The sequence below is a fragment of the Amaranthus tricolor genome, chromosome 1, assembly GCF_026212465.1.
Source record: "Amaranthus tricolor cultivar Red isolate AtriRed21 chromosome 1, ASM2621246v1, whole genome shotgun sequence".
Lineage (NCBI taxonomy): Eukaryota > Viridiplantae > Streptophyta > Magnoliopsida > Caryophyllales > Amaranthaceae > Amaranthus > Amaranthus tricolor.
Genome location: NC_080047.1, coordinates 1,636,372 through 1,657,278, shown reverse-complemented (window position 1 = coordinate 1,657,278; position 20,907 = coordinate 1,636,372). Strand labels below are relative to the sequence as shown.

Genomic DNA, 20,907 nt, shown 5'->3' with positions numbered 1-20,907 from the left:
TTTTATGGTTGTTCGCAGTTACTAACTGCGAACAGCTCCAAACCATATGTTTGGGATTTTCACGCTTACTTTTGAAAATAATTTGAATTTAAGTTTATTTTATTAATTTTTTTTTTAGCCTACGGATTTCAAATTTTCACATTAGCACAACGCTCCCATAGGCCATATGTATGTACTATGCAGTATGCACTATCCCTCTAAAAAATATTTTCAAGTTATTCTTGTGAGATATTATTTTTCGGTAAGATAATATCAAAATAAAATACACTGATATTTTATATTAATTAGGCATTTTAGTTTATATATATAGAACATTTCTCACAATAAAACTTATCTTATATAAGAATTTGTGAAAATCTTTTAAGGCCAAACTTCTAAAAGCCAAGAATAAATCTGTAAGGAGTAATTATATATTTATTTGAAGTCTTTATTTGTTTTTTAAAAAGTGGGTCAGTCGTTACCGTGTGGGTCCATCTTGACCAAGAGTCCACTCTTTCCAAGACTTTTCGTAAATGAATCATGTAGAATATTAGCTATCAAACTTAAACCGTCGTTTGTTTCCTTATAAATAGCATTTATAAATTTCATGATTTAATTGTAATTAAACTAAGTTTTCTTTTATAGTTTGTAGAAGGTTTAAGAAGAAAAAGGATAAAAAAAAAAAAAAACTTAATTAATAAGCCATGGATAAAACTTCATCCCCAAGTTTTGAGCTACCAGGTTTTCGATTTCATCCTACAGAAGAAGAATTATTAGATTTTTACCTAAAGAACATTATTAATGGCAGAAAAATGCACCATGATATCATTGGAGTTCTTAACATTTATGGCTTTGATCCTTGGGATTTACCAGGTTTGAATATTTGCATTTACAATGTTCATCGTCCATTACTTTTAAAGTTTATTTTATTTTTAATCTATAAGTTAAAATATAGTTACAAGTCGTTGAATTTTATTTAATTCTTCTTAATACAAGAATTTTTTATATCAATTTTTTATACTCCTAATTTTTTACTATTTATAATTAAAATAATCGATATTGATATTGAATTAATACGTTAAATAATGTGAGAATAAATGTAGCAAATTTGAATGTAGAGAGGGTATATAATATTTTCTTTGTACTTTTTTACATGCTATCCTTTTTACTTCCTGCATTTCAATTAGTTTGTAACACTTTGACTAATACCGTGATAAAATTACTTCGATAAAGTGGAAAAAAAAAATAAAAAGAAAGGAGTGTTAGAAAACTCTTATACGTAAAACTAGTTTGTTCTTGAGGATGATAAAGATAACAATATAACAAAAAATAATTTTATTTTTAATTTTACTGTGAGACCGTCTTATTTGAGAATTTGTGTATATTAAATACTTTTATATTTCGTGCATGATTACTTCAAAATGATTTTTTTTAATTCATCAAATTTGTTGTTAATAAATTTTTAAAAAGTAATTAATGTATAAAAATGTGGTATGAAAAATTAGTTTATACTAAATAATAACGGTTATTTGCAAATAGTCACGAAAAGACAAAAAATATTAAAATAAATAAAATAAAATAAAATAAAATAAAATAAAATCTCAAAAAACCCTGCTGTGAAAAGGAGACATATAAAGGAGATTTAATACTTTTATAAATACTCATGAAAAATTGCAGGGCTGGCAAAAATAGGAGAAAGAGAGTGGTACTTTTTTGTTCCAAGAGACAGAAAGCATAGCAATGGAGGAAGGCCAAACCGAACCACAGAACATGGGTTTTGGAAAGCAACGGGTTCGGATCGTAAGATTGTGAGCTTATCGGAGCCTAAACGGGTTATCGGGTTAAGGAAGACTCTTGTGTTCTACCAAGGTAGAGCTCCAAGAGGTACCAAGACTGATTGGATCATGAATGAATATCGCCTCCCTGGTAATTATGATTTACTTAAGGTAATTACAATTTTATTATCTTAATTAATTAATTAGTTACGGCATTAGATCACTTTTTAAGTTTCAATGTGTAAATTAAGTTTGAGAACTATCTAAAGATTTCAAAATAATCTCCTTATGCCAATTATAATAACCTTACTATTATTTCATAAATTATTGTGAGAGACGGTCTCTCCAAGAGATGCATTAGATAGGTGGGTTAAATAGCCCTAGTAAATATAAATTAAAGAGAAAAATAAGAATATGAGTTTCTTGTTATGATGTCGTCTCTTTGAGAGACGGTCTCTTATAAGAGTAACTTTTATTATTTTGGATAAATAAATGGACTATTAAATAGTTAATGAGTGGCCCATGCCCCACATATTTATTTATTTTTTGTAAATTGTTGTATGAGACATGTATTAAATAACCCATTTAATATATTATGAGAATGACTCTGTTTAAATTCGTCTCACCAAGAGACTGTATCTAATCTCATAAGAGTTAATAAACCGATCATTTTTAATATTAAATTGCGTTATTTTTTAAAATGTTATTAAATATCCAATATAAGTTTGGTGATAATTAGTCATTTAGTTTCTTTTATTTAGTTTTTTATCCACTAACCCACAATAACAATAATAATATGAAATATGTGATGATGGGAATAATATTGGTATTGGTTTGTAGGACATTGTATTGTGCAAGGTATATAGAAAGGCAACATCATTGAAAGAACTTGAGCAAAGAGCAGCCAAGGAAGCAGAGAAGTCAACAAATGTATCTTATCCCACATCTCCTTTATCATCATCAAATGAGACTCGCTCATTTTTTAGTAATGCTCAATTACAACATTTGTATACACCAATGCCAACAAATCTTATGATGATTCCTACTTTGAAGAAGGACGTTGAGAATTTTGTGCACATCACAAATTCTAATAATAATAATAATAATAATAATAATAAAAATATTGTGTCTTCGTTGAATACCTCTAACACTATACAAACACCTTTCGGAAAAGAAAGCTTACAACTCCAAATTTCTAAGTCAGGTTCGAGTTTGGATACAAGTATGGAATGGGGTCAAGACCCATTATTCTCATTATCATGTAGCCCATGGCTTGAGAATTTGTTCAATTTCTCTAGTCCAACTCTAATTTCTCAATTGTTATAATGGGAATATAATTTACATTTTATTGTAATTCATAATTATGTAAATAATTGTGCCCCTTTTTGCCATCTATCCTCCCTCTTTTTTGTCCCACAAATGAGTTTGTGATGGGATGAGGTGGTGATTAGTTTACTAGCTAGACAACAGTTATTGTGAACAAGAATGTTTGTACAATAACTTCTTAGGTATGTGATTTAATTATATATTACTTAGTATAATTTTGAAGTGTTCCTACAAGATATATGATTGATTATTAATTATATATAATCTAATTAACTTATCATATATTATGTACTATTTATGTTCACTCTTCTTTTATTAGAGTTTACAAGACATGGATTAATTAGTTAAATTATATCAATAATTTATTTGACATATACTCTCTTTTACTAGCTTAAACAAGAGGATGCCTCATTTTTTTTTTCTTCCAAAAAACTCAAAATTTTTGCAACTAATTATTTACGCAAAAACTTGGGTGAGATCGTCTCACTTGTGAGACGCGTCTTATTCGGCCGACCAAATTGTATATATTTTTTTTTACCAATTTTACAAATTAAAATGTTAATTTCAAGAGTTAAAAGATCAATTTAAAGACTTAAAAGATCAATTTCAAGGATTTGAAATTGACATTTTAAGTCATGAAATTTGACAGTTTTAAGGCTTAAAAGATCAATTTCAATACTTAAAAAACCAATTTTAAGACTTCAAAGATCGAGTACAAGACATTAAATTCTCATTTCAACTTTAAAATATGAGGACTCAAACATTAAATAAGATATTAAAAACTGTAAAACTAACTTTCTAAGTCTTAAAATTTGATTTTTAAGTCTTGAAATTGTCCTTTTAAATCTTAAAATTAGTATGTCAGAATATTTTTAAAAAATTATTGAACTTAGGCAAGATGCACGACTAAAGCCGTATGACAAGAGAGTAACTGAATTATTTAATCATTTTCTGCCTGATAACTTATTATATGAGCGAAAACGAACTTAATTACTCATGTCTAAAAATAGGGTTAATTATGAAGAAATAGCTTTTGTAAACATGATAGACAACGATTTATATAGAATAGCTGAATAGGTATGAAATACGAGATACTTTTTCATTTATTATAACTATACTTCTTAAAAAAATTGATGTAACTCCAAACTTAGCTTTGTGTAAAATTGAAAATAGCTCTTTGACCACACTTTTTTCTATAAGTGTGAGTTTTCGCCGTTCTTTCCTCTTTAAACTCTAATCATATTGTATCCTTTAAACTGGATATGATGATAATGATGCATTTTTTTTTTCTATATGGAGAAGTTCTTTATTTACTACTATACTTATAACAATAATAATAATGTCAAAACTTTAATTTCAATAAATTATTATCAATGCTATTCTATATACTATAATTTTTGAATTGTTTAAACTTCTTTAGTTCTTTTTATATGGCATTTGTAGACTTTCAAAAACTTTATTTTGATCGCTATCATTATTTTATAGTCAAATTAAAAATTGTCATTTGTAAATATAACACTAAATGGGATAATCCTTCTACATAAAAAAGTATACTCATGAATAGTTAATATAATTGATTATATGACGGTACTTAACGATCAAGATATCGACAGAATTAGGTTCTTATAATTCTAATAGTTGTGAATATAAACAAATAATAATTGAACGATTTTCCTTATACAAAAATGAAAATTTATTAGTAATATTTTCTTACTGTTAAAATAATATAATATAAATAAAAACATGAAAAATTTAAGTAATTAAGTATAAAAAAACTTACAATGAAATTTTCCGGCTATCAAATATCAGTTGTTTGTGAAAAAAAATTAAATAAAAAATTTTAAATTGAAGTCATGTGAATTAATCATCAATTCAAATGAGAAAATCGAAGGATTTCATTTCATTTTACAAAAGAATGTTCCCCTTTTCAGAAACTCGTATTCGATTTTCGCCCTATAAATTTATTTTACGCAATTGCCACTGTCACTAAACTTGGCGACAATATTGACGTTATAACTGCTTATCGCCAAATTTGGCGAAAGTGCGTCACCATGACGTCAAAGTTGTCGCCAAATTTGGCGAAAGTGCATCAAAATATGAGTTCATTTTTGTTGTATATGCCAACAGTAATTTTCACATGAACATAGGGTTGGTGGTAGTTAGGGGCACGTGGGATTTGAGGAAGGGAATGAGACTTTGTCTTAAAAAAAGTCCAAATCTTTGTTCGTCTAAACATAATGAAAATAGGAAATAAGACTAAAAAAAGAGAAAGTTTCACAAGAAAAATGTTTTGGGGGAGGGTGGGGATTTTAGTTGAGACTTTTATTTTCATCTTTTGCTTTCAAGTCCCTAATATGACAAATAAGGGATGATATTTTTTTATCTTCAAAGTTTCATCTTAAAATCTCACAAGTTCTATTCCCTTGTACCAAACACCTTTAGTAGTAAGGAACAAAAATTTTATAGATAGTAGTTTTTCAGATTATTCACGTATTTTAAAATTTTTCAAAGGTTTTTCACCCCACAAGAAAAATCTTACCAGTCTTATTGTGGTGATTTTTTTCTATAAATTTACTTTGACTATTATATACATGTGAAAACATATATAAGTAAATAAATAATATTTTTTTTTTGTAAAAGAAGTTTAAAACTTACTTTTTTTCATGTAATAAGAAATTAATTTTACCATTTATGATACCTAATTCTTTTGTCAGTTAGAAATTCTACAACCTTATCCTCGTATTAAAAAAGATTATGAATAATGGATAGTCCATTATTCTATTTGGTAGACCAATTCAAGGTAAACATTGTGGACACGAGCAATTAATATTCAAGTGACATAATTAATCAAGAAGTCTATATCCCTATTTGGCTATTCCCACATAAATCTTGATTAGGCTCCCTTTAGAGACCGTCTTTTTTAAAAACGGCTCTCAAAAGTCCAACCTACTTTTCTTCTTTATAAATATATTAATTTAAAAAAAAACTGTTCTAAAAAAAATTGTAAAAAACTGCTTTCTTTTTAAAAGATGAAAAGTTTTTCTGATTAACTGCCTATTCCCAAGCAAAATAAAACATCATTTAGTAATAAATAATATTTATTTTATTTTTTTTAAAAAAATTAAGGTTCATTAATTGTGGAAAATAGTGATGTTGAAGATGACAATTATGGCTAATTTTTATGATTTGGGGTTAAAATAATATATTTGGATTTATAACAAAATATATTTGGGGTTATAACTCAATATATTTGGAATTAAAACTTAATATATTTGAAGTTTTACAACATAATATATTTGCTTGTATTATGTTATTTTAAGCAAAAAAATGTTACTTTTTTTTAAAAAAAAAAAAGATGATACTTTTCCTTAAAAAATTCAGAAAACATTCTGAACAAAACTCACAAAATGATGTTACTTTTTACTTTAAAAAGTATTACTTAAAAAAAATTGTTACTTTGTAATATAATTTTTTGAATTTTTAGTTTGAAAGTAAACTTTTTCTAAAAAGTACCAACTTTTTTTTTAAAAAAAAAAGGTGACACATTTTCTATAAAAAGTAAAATTTGTTATCAAGTAGATTGGTTCTCACAATTGTCACTGAAACATGACCATATATATATATATATATATATATATATATATATATATATATATATATATATAAAAGTAACACCTTTTCTGCGAAAAAGTTTCATATTATTTTGGAGAGATTGGTTCTCATGATTCTCATATAAGCTTGGTTCTCACTAGACATTGAATATATATATATATATATATATATATATATATATATATATATATATATATATATATATATATATATATATATATGTATATATATATATATATAATTTTCGTGCTAAAAGTAAACTTGGCTGATTGTAACTACTTATCAGTTAGCATTAGGGATGGTTATGGGGCGGATCTCAACCCTTTTATTTTTTTTGATCCAGACCCAGATCCGGACCCTAAGGGTCCAAAATTTTCAGACCCAGACCCTACGGATCTGACGGGTCTAGGGTCCTTAATGGGTCTTATACAAAGCCTCTTTGATTTGTCAAAATTGAACTTTTTTGGAGTCTTTTTGTATTTTTGTAAGCAACTTATTATCGTATTACAAACACTTGTTCGAGTCCATGAAAATCAAAATAAATCCATTGAAGTTTTGATGATTTGATGATTACTAATCAAAAGTTGGAACTATCAATTGAAAATTGTGAAGCAAACATGATAGTTATGATCAGTAATCACTCATCATTAGATATCAGATGTTTCTCAGCACAAAGTATATCATACATCACATATGACTTGCATACTAAGAATGAATACAGAGTGCATGTTTTCTTTGCACTTTTAAAGATGGCTTTGAAAATATTATATCAGTTTTTGTCTTGCAGTAAAAGAAAGGAAGAACAAAGAAGACAGAAATGGCAGAGAAGAAAAAACACAATTTAGTATCAAAATTGATCAAATAAGCTTGGAAACATTATGCTTAAATCGAGGAAGTAAAAGACAATGTTAAGGAGTAATTATACATGGAAAAAGAGAAAAAATTGGGTAGAATTATTAAAAATCACACAAATTTAAGAAAGAATAAACCACAAATTCAGGGAACAAAAATGAAGAACAATGTTTATATACAACAATGTAAATAAAGGTAAAAAAAGATAACAGATTTCAATTCCAGAATGAGATTATTCATGATATTAGAATTAAGAAATCAGAAATTAAAAATATAAAATTTAAAAGTTTAGGGTTCGGGTCTTCACCTTAGGACCCGGATCCACCCGGACCCGGACCCGTCAGTTTTTTTTGGATCCAGACCCGAATCCAGATCCGATGGGTCTCAAAAATTAATACCCAGACCCTTAAAAAAGGGGCACGTCCAAAGCGGATCCAAAAGGGTCCTGAACCCATGACCATCCCTAATTAGCATGCAACATTCATATATATATATATAATAAGGAAAAAGTTACCAAGAATAATACAGATTTTTACTTATTTTCCTACAACAATAAAATTTTTTGATTAACTATGGATAATACCAACTTAGGGGGTGTTTTCTTAAAATATCCTTAACATGTTAAAAATCAAAATATAGAAGATTATATGACAAAAAAATTGATAAATTACTTAAAAAACTAAAGTTGATATTATTTTAAAAAAACCCTCTAAAATGATATTATTTATAATTAATCCAGAGTTAGTATTATTATGATAAAATTTAAAAAAATTATATTATTCACATAAATTTTCATATAATAAGTTCTTTATCGGATATATCAGGCTTCAGACAATATCTTAGAAAGATAGAAAAATGATTGTTGACTGCTGAGTGCTGCTTGTCGTCTTCGTGGGGTTTTCTGTTGTTGTTTTAGCATTGGCAATTGGCATGTTCCTATATATAATTCCAAACACCCAGACTGGGAACCATTCACAAATTGACTTCCCCAATTATTCCTCTACAAAATTTTCCTATTTCAAATAAGTAATATTAATGTATGGGTGTAATAATTACAGCCTCCTACTTTTTCATCCTTTCAAATAAAAGTCTATAACAATTAACAAGTCATGAAGCCGTTTCCCTTTAATGTAGGGCGTTATTAGGATTTTTCGTCCACTATTTATTATATACTCTATTTGCCCTTCTAAATAAATATCATTTGGTTTGAAAAATTATAAATACTTTTTCTATTTGAAATTACCTGTATGAAATTAGTAAGACTTAAAAGATAACAAAAAACTTAACATTTTATCTACTATATGAGTAGGATAACAGTTCGGTGTTGAAATAAAATTCTTTACGTCTACTATGTAAAATCAAAAACTACACATGAAATTTTGTCGATTACAGACTGCACACAGGTTTTAGGTTTTTAGTTTTTATATTATGCCATGGAAGTGAAGCTGAAATTTTGTAGAAAAACAAAATTCTAAATTGTATGGTGCTTTTTTTCAAAAACAAAAAAAAGTTTGTCGAAATCACTATTATTGTGAGAGACCGTGTTTCGATAAAGCGACCTCAAATAAAAAACTCATAATCTTTATGTCTTAGATGGACTATAGAGTCCATTCATCACAGCAATTTTTTTATTTGTCCCGATAATCACTCCCTGGAAATTAAGTCATCTACACTTCTACAGTACTGTAGTGAATATTGCCGTTTGCTAGTTTTGTTAACGCAGCGCCGAAAGTAGCTTTATTAGTATTTGTATGCTTGATTCATCATCAATCAATTGATGATGATTAAACTAAAAATACTCATAATTCTATTTCTGATGCTTATCAAAAGCTTAGAATAATTCAACAAGAAATTGTTTTTAGTAAATATGTAGTCGAAAAAAGGCGGAGCAAAAATTGATAAATTTTATAAGGCAAATGAAGGGCTACATATAACCATTAATGCTAATAAGATTCTTTTATATTCCCCATATAAATCATGAGTAATTTCTTTTTTCAATATAAGAGCAATTTATTACTTTAATTTTGTGGTGAACTTGTCAAAGATTAATTATTTTACAAGGCTAATTTAATGAGTAATTTGTTGATCTATTAATAAACTTGTCAAAGATTCCATTGAAATTAGTCCATGTACATTTATTATAGAAATTTGCTAATTTTTATACATAGCCCTTAGGGCTATGTATAACAAAGTCCATTTTATAAAGACCCTATGCAATTTTAAAAATTATGATGTTTTTTCTAACAATTTTGTATCTTGAAACACCTAACATATGCTAAAAAAATTTATGCTGAGGCCCCTAATTTTTTATCTGTGCGGTTGAACATGCTTAGAATATCCAATGAGGTGAAATCTAGGGTTAGTTCCTACAAGTGTGAACAATCTAACCCACACCACCACCATGCACGACAGCAACAATCAAATAATTTAGATGTCCATCACAGAATAAGAATCAACCTTTGTAAGACGAGCAATGCATAATCTTATTGCACCTAGACTGCAATCAGAATTCTCAGCCGATCCGATTTAGAAGTTCTACAATCATTAACATGAAATTTTATGAGCAAAAAAAATGAGAAAAGATAAACAGAGAAGTGTATCAAGATACCTGGAAACAAAAATGGCATCTAAACGGCTCCTAAGAAGGCACAAAATCACATGTAAGAGACAACAACCCAAATCATAATTCTTGTTTCAATTTACAGCGCCCTGAAATTTAAACAGGACTCAACCTTGTGCAGCCAGAACTCATAATTTCTAATCATGCTCGATTACCACTTGGATATTTCCATTGCATGTCAGGCTCGTAATGTAATTAACAGTAATTTTGCAGTCCTCCAGCAAAACTTATTTCACCGGTTATAAAGATGTCTTCACCATCGGAATACAATTAGAACTCTGCAAAGAACATTGCTCAAAAAAGTTGCTTCAGTTAACTTGCTTAGCAGCAGTCATGAAATGATTAGTATTCAAAAACAGAACTATTTGGTACAATCTCAACTTTGCTAAAACAAGGAGCTTCTCACAGCATAATTTCTGCTCTTGTCAAATACATATTATGTCTAGTTATGCCCGATAACCGCTCCAGCACGTCCACTTCATATTGAAGTATTAGTTATATTTCTTTCACAGTTTCCAATGTGTTATTGTCCAACAATGTGTATTTTTCAAGAGATTACTCAAGACTATACCAAAACAATTAAAACAATTAAAACATAAGCTGCATATATCGACTATAATGTGAGTTATCCAAATATGTAATAGTTCAAATGTGTGTTGTTCATTTGATGTTATATATGTGGACATCTTATTGAGCCAAAAAACTACTGAAATGACTCGCTAAATCATGAATGTTTAATAATATATATGAAGTTGCAATCCAAGGACATTTGAAAACAATCTCTTCATTCTAACAACTCTATATTAAGTTGCGTACAATAAATGCCTTGAACCTCGCCTAAGAGGAAGGTATATTAAAAAGCCACTTGATGACATCAAGATGCAATGTTGATAATGTAAGAAGAGCTTAAAACCAATAAAAGTCGACTTTACCAGGACTGCCATTTCAAATTAGATGTACTTTTTCGCAAAATTGTCTAGCCTATGTTCAACTCTAGTTTCACCACAATAAAAGTACACAAAAATGATATTGTGAGAATTCAGACAGAAAACCAGCGGGCAGAGCCCATATGATTTTTAGTCATGCCCAATAACCACTCTGGCTCATTGACATTCATAAAAAAAAGGGTAAGGATCTAGGGCTAGTTTCTACAGGAGTAAAGAATCCTCCACCACCAGACTGCATTCAGAATTCTCACAAAGTACCGATTCAGAAGTTTTACAATGATTATCATTAAAACTTAAGAGACAAAATAAGATAAGATAAACGGAGAAGTGTGTCGAGATACCTGGAAACAAAAATGGCTTCTGAACTGCTCCTAAGAGGGCACCAAATCACATAACCACTCCGGCGCGTCCACTTACTTGAGAGGAGGTAGTGGACATGCAATTTAAGAATAATTTAAGAATGAATACTTAATATCCTGCAGAACGCCAACTCCTTCAAGGAACGCTGCAGATAGACAAACAATACAATATAAAATAGATTAGAATAAAAGATGACAGAAGTTTAGTAACCGACCAGCAGGTCATCAGTTTATTACCAGATCGTTAAAAAACAGCAGCAAATGCATTGCAATAAAAATTTATACATCATCTAGAAGAATTGATAGTGATTTATGCAACAACAATATCAAAAATTTGAGTCAACTTGAGCAGCAGGATTCAAACCTGCACAGGTAAAGCCCAAATGAGGTCATGCTAGATGACCACTCCAGCACGTTCATCCCATGTGGAACTATGCACAATAGCTGAAGAGATCTTTTATCACACATGTCAACTTATCAACTGATAACCTACAAGTTTACACTAACATTGAACAATTGAGCACAAGAAAAATACCAGGATGATGGCATAATGCAATGCTAAGAAAAAAAGGAAAAGAACATCAGCAACTTATCACCGTATGCCTTCTGGTCACATAATAATAAATAGCTCCAGAATCTTCAGTGACCCTGAAATACACATACATCACCTTCCAAATGGTAAACCTTATATTCTAGCAGGAAAAATTGCCAAGATTCAAACCTGTTGTAGGCAAAGACCTCAAAATTTCAAGTCAGAACAGATAATCACTCTGGCATATCCACTTAAATTAGTAGTAGCAGTTTTAAGTTAATTCATCTGCTTGTGAAGGAAAAAGAATATACTTCCTGCAATCAATTCAACAAACCTTTTGCACTTTCACTTCAATCTTGTATCTGAGCTATGAGGCAAACAAGATCAAAGGTTGCCGAAGCTTGGCATATTTTTGGTCATGACCACTGAATACTTCAGTAGGTTCACCTAAAATCAACGTATTTAAAAGTCCGAAATCTAAATACTCACATAAAAACAGATGAAATATCAATGAACCAGTCCAGTAGGGCAAGAATACTGGGGCATCTTTGTTTTCCTGTCAATAGAATGCAATACTTAAACATAGTTTAATAAAGAATACTCCAAAGACAAACGGACAGTTTAAAAGAGTAAAATATAGATGCAAAAATTAAAATGTATATTCAGTTTACATTTCCAACAACGAGATTGTATAGGGAGTTTTTCGTCTAACTATCACCAATACATGATTTCAACACTCGGCAAAGAGATTTGATTCATCCAAATAAATCTTAACTCATAAAAAAAGTTGCATGGATGATGATTAAAGATTAATTCATATTCACGACACCAACTCGATGTAAGACCACGTATCATCACCACTCAACAGGCTGAATCTATATAATTTCAGCTAACAAAATTGTATACAGTACAGGCAAGTGATGAAAATAGAAACCTGAACAGCAAGATATTTACATGCGCAGACAGAAACGACATAAAATTCTAGTCATGCCCGATAAACGCATCGCATTTCCACTTCATATTATAAAACTTCCAAATCATCTACACTTATGGTAATCCAGCACTCATAAATAGCATGCTCACAAAGTCACACCACAAGCAATTGTCAAGACTCCAAATAATGATTTTACAATAAAGTTAGCTGATCGCTTGGAGCATATCAAGTGCATACCTAATAGGAAAGCAGAAACTGCATCAGAATCAAGATACATGTCAAAAAAAGAAGCTCCTCCACAGTCATTCAGTCCTTCAGACAAGCATCCAGCACTCCCCATTAATACTTGAACTAAAAAGTAAAAAAACGTGAGCAGTAGGATTCAAACTTGTGCGGACAAAAAAAAAAATAATTCACAGTACTTCGAAGACAAAAGAATAGTTTAAGACTGAAGGGGGATACTAGTTGGCTTCACTTTTAATAAAGGGAATATGTAAAAAAAATTGTCTGAATATCATTAAAATAAGATTTCAACATATTTATAAGAAATTAATTCCACTAAGCAACAAATGAAACTCCTAAAAAAGGTCAATTAGATAGTGATTTCAGATTATTCCAAATTCGTGACACTAACTCAATGCAAGACAACTTACAATAACAAAACTGAATCTGTAATATTGCAGCTGACATCAATTGCATAGATGGTACACAAGTAACGAAAATAAAAACAAGAACAGAAGGATTCAAATCTGAGCCCGCATGATTTCTAGGCATGCACGATAACCACTCTCGCTCAGCCATTTCATATTGAAATGCTCCCAATTAAAGCTCTACAGATAGTAATCCTGCACTCATAAATAACGTGCACAATGGTGACCACCCCACTCACAGGACTCTAAATAATGATTCTCCAACAAAGCATGGCCCAATTATTTAATTATAGATTGCTAGGAATAAATCAAGAGGTTAAGAATAATAGTAATTACGAAACAAAAGAAGTGTATGGAATTGAGATACTTCTTATCACTTAGTACAGTTCCTCTGATCATTTAAACAAACGTCAATTAAATCTTTACCTAAGCAGCAACGGCAAGCTGTAAGAAAATATGATAAAAGTAACACAAATGTCATTCTGATTAACTTTTAGCAAAGAAAAACTGTACAAATACAAAATTTGGTACAAAATCCTTAAGCATTCTTGTTTCAAAAATGATATTTTTGAGCAGCAAAATGCATAACGGAAGATACATAAAATTGTGAGTTTGCAACATGAACAACAGGATTAGAACCTGCGAGGGCAAAGCCCACATGATTTATAGTCATGCACGATTAACATCCGGCACGTCAACGAACTTATCAAAGGAATGTTGTAGATACAAGATTCTAAGCAAATTAATTCACAAGCCTAACAAACAAACTAAATTAAAATAAAATGACAGTAGTTTAACAACCATTAGTGTATTTTCTTATACACCCCCATCATTAAAAAATAGTATCACAAGCATTGCAATAAATTTTATTATCATCTAGAAGAAATGAAAGTGATTTATACAATATTAGTGCATTACAAAAGGTTAAGTCAAAACGTCAAAAGCAAGATTCAACACCACTGCGTTGAACAGTTGATTGGTGCTTGATCTTGTATACCTATAATATAAGAAATAAGGACCTCAACAAAGAAATTGGAACAAGTACCGCCTTTAACCAATATAATGAGGCAATTGAAAATGCAAAACCTGTCAGCCCTAACACCTTGATAAGCATAACTGGTAAACAACTTCAATATATCAACATAAATTTGTATTAGAAGCATCAAAAAACTACAGAACATCATATCATAATATCATAAAAGATATAAAGTCAGTAGCTAAAAGAATGTTTACTTAGGGATAGAGATAAACGAGACAACCTCAAGCACCAACATTATTCTAGTAATTACAGAGTCGGAGCATCAAAAAATTCGTCAACAAATTAAAAATTTGAATCAAACAGACAAAAACCAACAAAAACTGACTGATCACTGACATATAAATCAATTCATCTGCTTGTGAAGGAAAATGAATACATTTCTTGCAATCAATTCAACCAACCTCATGCACTTTCACTTCAATCTTGTATCTGAGCTATAAGTTAAAGTAGATTAAAGGTTGTCAAAGCAGGAATATTTTTGGTCATGACCAGTAAATATTCTGGTAGTATCACTTACAATCAACGTATTGTTAGCGAAAGCTCAAAATCTAAACAATCACATAAATACTGATAAAATATCAATAAACCAGTCCAGGGCTAAAATATTGGGGCGTCTTTGTTTTCGTGTCAAAGAATGCAATACTTTAGAAATTTATCAAACAGTACCCCAAAGACAAACGAACAATTTACAATAGTAGAACATAGCTGCACATATTCAAATGTCTAATCAGGTTACACTTCTAAGAATGAGAATGCATGAGTTTTTCATACAAATATCACCAATACATGATTTCAACACACCGTGAAGAGATTTGAAATTCATGACAACAATTAAGACCATGTATCATCACCAATCAACAGACTGAATCTATATAATACAGCTAACAAAATTGCATAGACGGTACAGACATGTGGTGAAAATAGAAACCTGAACAGCAAGATTTTTACGTGTGCAGACAGAAACCACATAGTTTCTAGTCATGCCCAATAACCACATCGCCTTTCCACTTCATATTGAAAAACTCCCAAATCATCCACACTAATGCTAATCCTGCATTTTTAAAGAAGATCCTCACAAAGTTACCACCACAAGCGATTGTCAGGAATCCAAATAATGATTTTACAGTAAAGTAAGACGCGTATTTTATTGTGGATCACTTGGAGTATATCAAGTAGTCAAACATAATAGAAAATAGAGAGTGCATCAGAATTAAGATACTTATCAAAAAAAAGCAGTTCCTCTATAATCATTCAATCATTCAGACAAACTTCCAGCACTCCCCTTTGAACCTTTAACTAAGAAGATTAAACGTGAGCGGTAGGATTCAAAACCGTGCATGCAAAGCAAATTATTTCACATGTTCTATAAATATTTTAACATAATTGTAAAATATTTATTCCATGAAGCAACAAATAAAACTCCTTGAAAAATTGTTTGAATATCACTACTATGGGAATATGTAAAAGAAAAAATTGTTTGAATATCACTACAATAATATTTCAACATGTTTGTAAAATATTTATTCCATGAAGCAACAAATAAACTCCTAAAAAAAGTCACCTAAATAGTGATTTCAGATGATTCCGAATTTGTGACACTAACCAAACGTAAGACCATGTACAATCACCAAACAGAATCTGTAATATTGTAGATGACATTAGTTGCATAGATTGTACACAAGTAACGAAAATAGAAACAAAACTGGAGGATTTGAAATTTTGAACCTGAGCCCACATGATTTCTAGTCATGCACGATAACCACTCCGGCTCATCCAATTCATATTTAAATGCTCCCATTTCATGCTCAATACTAATGAATAATCTGCTCAATGGGTGACCACCACAGTGACGCTGAAGACTATAAATAATGATTTTACAACAAAGCAAGACCTGATTATTTAAGCGCAGATAGCTAGGAAAAAATCAAGAAGGTCAAGCATAACAGAAAACAAAAGAAGCGTATGCAGATTTCGATACTTACAGTTCCTCTATGATCATTCAAACAAACGTCAATTAAAACTTGACCTAAGCAACAAAGATAAATTTTAAACAAATACGATGCAAGTAACACAAATGTCCTTCTGGTTGAAAGTATTTCATGAAGCAACAAATAAAACTCCTAAAAAAGTATCTTAGATAGTGATTTCATATTATTCCAAATTCTTGAAACCAACTCAAAGTAGGACAACGTACAATCACCAAACTGAATCTATAATATTGCAGATGACATCAGTTGCATAAATGGAACACAAGTAGTGAAAATAGAAACAAGAACAGAAGGATTCAAACCTGAGCCCACATGATTTCTAGTCATGCATGATAACCACTCTGGCTCAACCACTCATATTAAAATGCTCCCAATTAAAGCTCTAATAGTTATCCTGCACTCATAAATAAGCTGTACAATGGGTGACCACCACACTGATTGTCAGGACTCTAAATAATGAATTTCCAACAAAGCATGACCAGTTATGTAATAGAGAATTGCTAGGAATAAATGAAGAAGATAAAGCATAATAAGAAACAAAAGAAGTGTCTGAGAATCGAGATACTTCTTATCACTTAGTAAAGTTCGTCAATGATCATTCAAACAAACGCCAATTAAAACTTTACCTAAGCAGCAAAGGCAAGTTTTAAGCATATAAAAAAAAGTGACACAAAAATTTCTGGTTTAACTTTTAGCAAAGAAAAATTGTACAGATATAAAATTTGGCACAAACATCCATAAGCATTCTTGTTTCAACAATGATATTTTTGAGCAGCACCATGCATAACAAAAGTGAATAAAATTGCGAGTTCATGACGTGAATGGCAGGATTAGATCCTGTGCGGGCAAAGCTCACATGATTTCTAGTAGACATGCAATTTTGTAATAAGTTATGAATGAGTACTAAATAACATGCAGGATGCCAACTTATCCAAGGAACTATCAGATACAGGATTCTAAGCAAATTAATTCACAAGCCTAACAAACAGTAAATATTAAACTAGAATAGAATAGAACATGACAGTAGTTTAGTAAACGACCATTAGAGCATTTTCTTATACACCCAGCTCATTGAAAAAAGTATCACATACATTGCAAGGAATTTTATTATCATCTCGAAGAAAAGAAAATTATTTATACAATGTCAGTGCATTACAAAAAGTTGTGTCGGAACGTCAACAGCAGGATTCAAACACCACTGCATCGAACAGTTGCTTAGTACTTGATCCTATATACCTATAATATAAGACATAGGCTAAAGAATAAGGACCTCAACACAGAAATTGGAACAAGTACCGCCTTAAACTAACATAATGAGGCAATTGAAAATGCAAATACCTGTTGCTGTCAGCCCTAACATCTTGATAAGCATAACCGTTAACAGCTTCAATATATCAACATAAATTTGTATTAGAAGCATCAAAAAGCTACAGAACATCATATCATAATCATAACAGACAAAAGTCAGCAGCCAAGAGAATGTTTACTTACGGACAGAGATAAACAAGACAACCCCAAGCACCAACATTATTCTAATAAATACAGAGTCGGAGCATCAAAAACTTCTTTCAACAAAATAAAACTTGAACTGAATCACTGACTTACAAATCAATTAGCATCAAAAAAATGTAGCACCAAGCAACAAAATAATCCATTTCAATTGACATTTGAGAAGAATCATTGTCTACCGGCAAATATGGAACATGCAACAAGATACAAAAAAAATCAACTGATATACTAACTCAGAATCAAATAACATTTCAAAAACCCATTTCAATTAATAGTTCACATTTCACATTAAATACTTTCTAAACAATATATAACACTATTTTCTTTGGTCGTAAGTATAACACAGAAGTATCCATTAAAGGGAGAGAACAGAATAGAAATCGAGTTAGCGAATTATCATCCATCAAAATTCAAGCATGTTACATAAACCCTAGAAAACCCAAAAAAATCAAAATTTCTATGATTTATGAACAAAACTAGAATTCCAAACTAAAACTAACACTCATGAGAACCTTTTTTTAAAAAACGTTGGTCAAACTAAAACCAGAAATGTGGTTCCGGAATGCAAAGTGCATGGCAACAAAACTGAAGGAATAATCCGAATCCGCAAGAATAGAAAATCGGCGAAACAAATTTACGGGGATTCGGCTGTTGAGTTTGCCCTAGGAAAACTGTATAAAATAACAAAAATCAGAAATTACCTTACCGATGATAGAAAGATCCAAACACAAAAAACCCCTAAATCCTACCGATGACCGGAAAATCGAACATAAAAAAACCCTAAATATGAGAAAGGAAAAAAACAGTTGATGAAGGAGATTAAGAAGCCCCAAAATAGAAGCGTACAGGCAAAGAGAAACAATGATGATAATAGGAGAGACAGGAAGGGAGGAGTCTATATATACATTTGTAGAAGCAGCTTTAAGGCGGTTAAGTTTACGCGGTTTCTGAATGTCGGTTTTGAAGTATTGATACTTCAGTTTCATAATACTTACTACATTTTTTATTTTTGACTTGTTATATTTTTATTTTTAGTAATAAAACAATCATATAAATATTTACTTCACACCTATTTTTATCCAACTTTATACCCCCATTAACTTTTTCCCTCTTCAATTAAGAATTAAAATGTAGGGTACGTTGTATTTTATATGATGTGTCTACTTTTTTTAATTCATCTGCCCATGCAAATGTAGCAATAATATCATAACAGAGGAAGTACTACATAGTACCCATGTAATGCACGACTTTATTAAATGTTCCGAGATTTTTATATAGACTAAAATATTAAAATTTTAAGAAATAAAATTTACATTATAATTATATTTTATTTCACTCTGAATAGTTGCATACATTACATATATTGTATGATTTGTATTATATTTTGCATCATGCGTGCAAATAATTATGAAAATTTAGTTTATGACAAATAAATTATAACAAAAGACAAAAAATTGATTATATATTTGATATAATTTAATTTTGGGATATACAATACAAAATTATGAGTTTTTTTAATTAAAAATAACATGTCAATTTAAACTAACAAAAATAAATATTATATTAATTTATACCCGCTCCGTTCTTTTATGTTTTTCCACCTTACTATAACTGGTCGTTTAATAAGTTTTTCCACTTTGGAATGCTTTATATATTTGGAAAGTTTTATTTTCAATTTTACCCCTTATAACCCTACCCTTATTTTACCCGGTTTTATCTTTGGATTCTTAAATGTTTTTTATTGTGTTTGTCATTATGATCCCTGGTTATTCCTCCTCCTCCTCCTTCTTGTAGACGTTATTTTCTCTCTCCTCTAAAAACCATTTTCATGGCTTTTAAAGCTCTAATCCCCTTGTTTCTTGTTCATTTTTAGTTCATTTTAGCTGAATTAAAATACAGATCGGTTTATACTCCACATTTTGAGATTCGTTTTGTTATTTTTGGCAAAGTTTGGGATTGCATGCCCCCTGTTTTGAGGTTCCTTTATTTGCCATTGTTTTTTGTTGAAGCTTTTTTTTTTGAGATGGAAAAACATGAATCTAAGAGTGATTCTACAATCCCTTCGTATCTTTATGATGGTTTATGTGAATATGGAGAATTTTGTTCTTGTTCCTTTCATGATCGTTCACATTCATATTCAAATGAAATTTTTAGGTGGTCCAAAAAGGATCTTGAGGCATATTACAAGTCCCTTGAGGATGATGCTACATCTATTTTTCATGAATCTCCATCTTCTTCTTCTTATGTTGTGGAATGGTTGTATGACTCTCCATCTTAAATAAATCCTTCAAGTTCACCAAATGTGAAAGAAGATCAAATCGATTTGGTTGTCCCTGACACTCCTAAAGATGTTATTGCTTTTAGGGCTAAAACAAACCCTAAAAAACATATCTGTTGTTATTACTTTTAGGGCTAAAATAAACCCTAAAAAACGTATCTAATGTTTGTAAGTATGTTTTGGTTTTTGTTTTGATGTATGTTGCTGATTCACAATGATCTTTTGTTTATGTTTTTTAAAGTGTGTTGATGTTTCGTATATGCCCCTGATTTATTTTGGTATTCTGAAATTTTGTTCTTGTTTGCTTTCATTGGTTATGTTGTTGCTCTGGAATTTGTTTATGTTGATTTTTGCATACGCCCTTGTGATGTCAACTTTCAAAAGGGTTTTCGACCTCTAATTTATGAAAAAATAACTTTAATTACTTGGATGAGTAGCATTTGTTTAACCTAAACACATCAATTGATTTTGTTTTCTTGTTTAGTTGCTTCATTTGGTGATGAACAT

General features: G+C 30.2%; 1 protein-coding gene and 1 long non-coding RNA gene across 37 annotated transcripts; one reads left to right on the top strand and one right to left on the bottom strand.

Annotated features, from left to right (window-relative positions):
• Positions 1-610: 610 nt before the first annotated feature.
• On the top strand, positions 611-3,366 carry LOC130797932 (NAC domain-containing protein 6-like). The gene is made up of 3 exons (XM_057660733.1): positions 611-852; positions 1,657-1,925; positions 2,595-3,366. The coding sequence occupies exons 1-3, from the start codon at positions 684-686 to the stop codon at positions 3,078-3,080; spliced, it is 924 nt and encodes a 307-aa protein (XP_057516716.1). The 5' UTR covers positions 611-683; the 3' UTR covers positions 3,081-3,366.
• A 4,069-nt stretch (positions 3,367-7,435) lies between these two features.
• On the bottom strand, positions 7,436-18,977 carry LOC130797837 (uncharacterized). Of its 36 annotated transcripts, none has more exons than XR_009038979.1 (6): positions 13,174-18,977; positions 11,835-12,558; positions 11,453-11,616; positions 10,153-10,442; positions 10,002-10,079; positions 7,436-8,557 (listed from the first exon to the last, which is right to left on the bottom strand). It is a non-coding gene; the product is annotated as an uncharacterized LOC130797837 (long non-coding RNA). The 36 variants fall into 36 exon arrangements; XR_009038959.1 differs by having other exon boundaries at positions 7,436-10,079; positions 10,153-10,182; positions 10,277-10,442; XR_009038977.1 differs by having other exon boundaries at positions 7,436-10,442; positions 11,835-11,959; positions 12,067-12,118; positions 12,192-12,558.
• Positions 18,978-20,907: the final 1,930 nt, after the last annotated feature.

Coding starts and splice junctions, on each gene's coding strand:
- LOC130797932 (XM_057660733.1), top strand. CDS start 684: ATGGATAAAACTTCATCCCCAAGTTTTGAGCTACCAGGTTTTCGATTT. Junction 853..1,656: donor TGATCCTTGGGATTTACCAG/GTTTGAATATTT, acceptor GAAAAATTGCAG/GGCTGGCAAAAATAGGAGAA. Junction 1,926..2,594: donor GTAATTATGATTTACTTAAG/GTAATTACAATT, acceptor ATTGGTTTGTAG/GACATTGTATTGTGCAAGGT.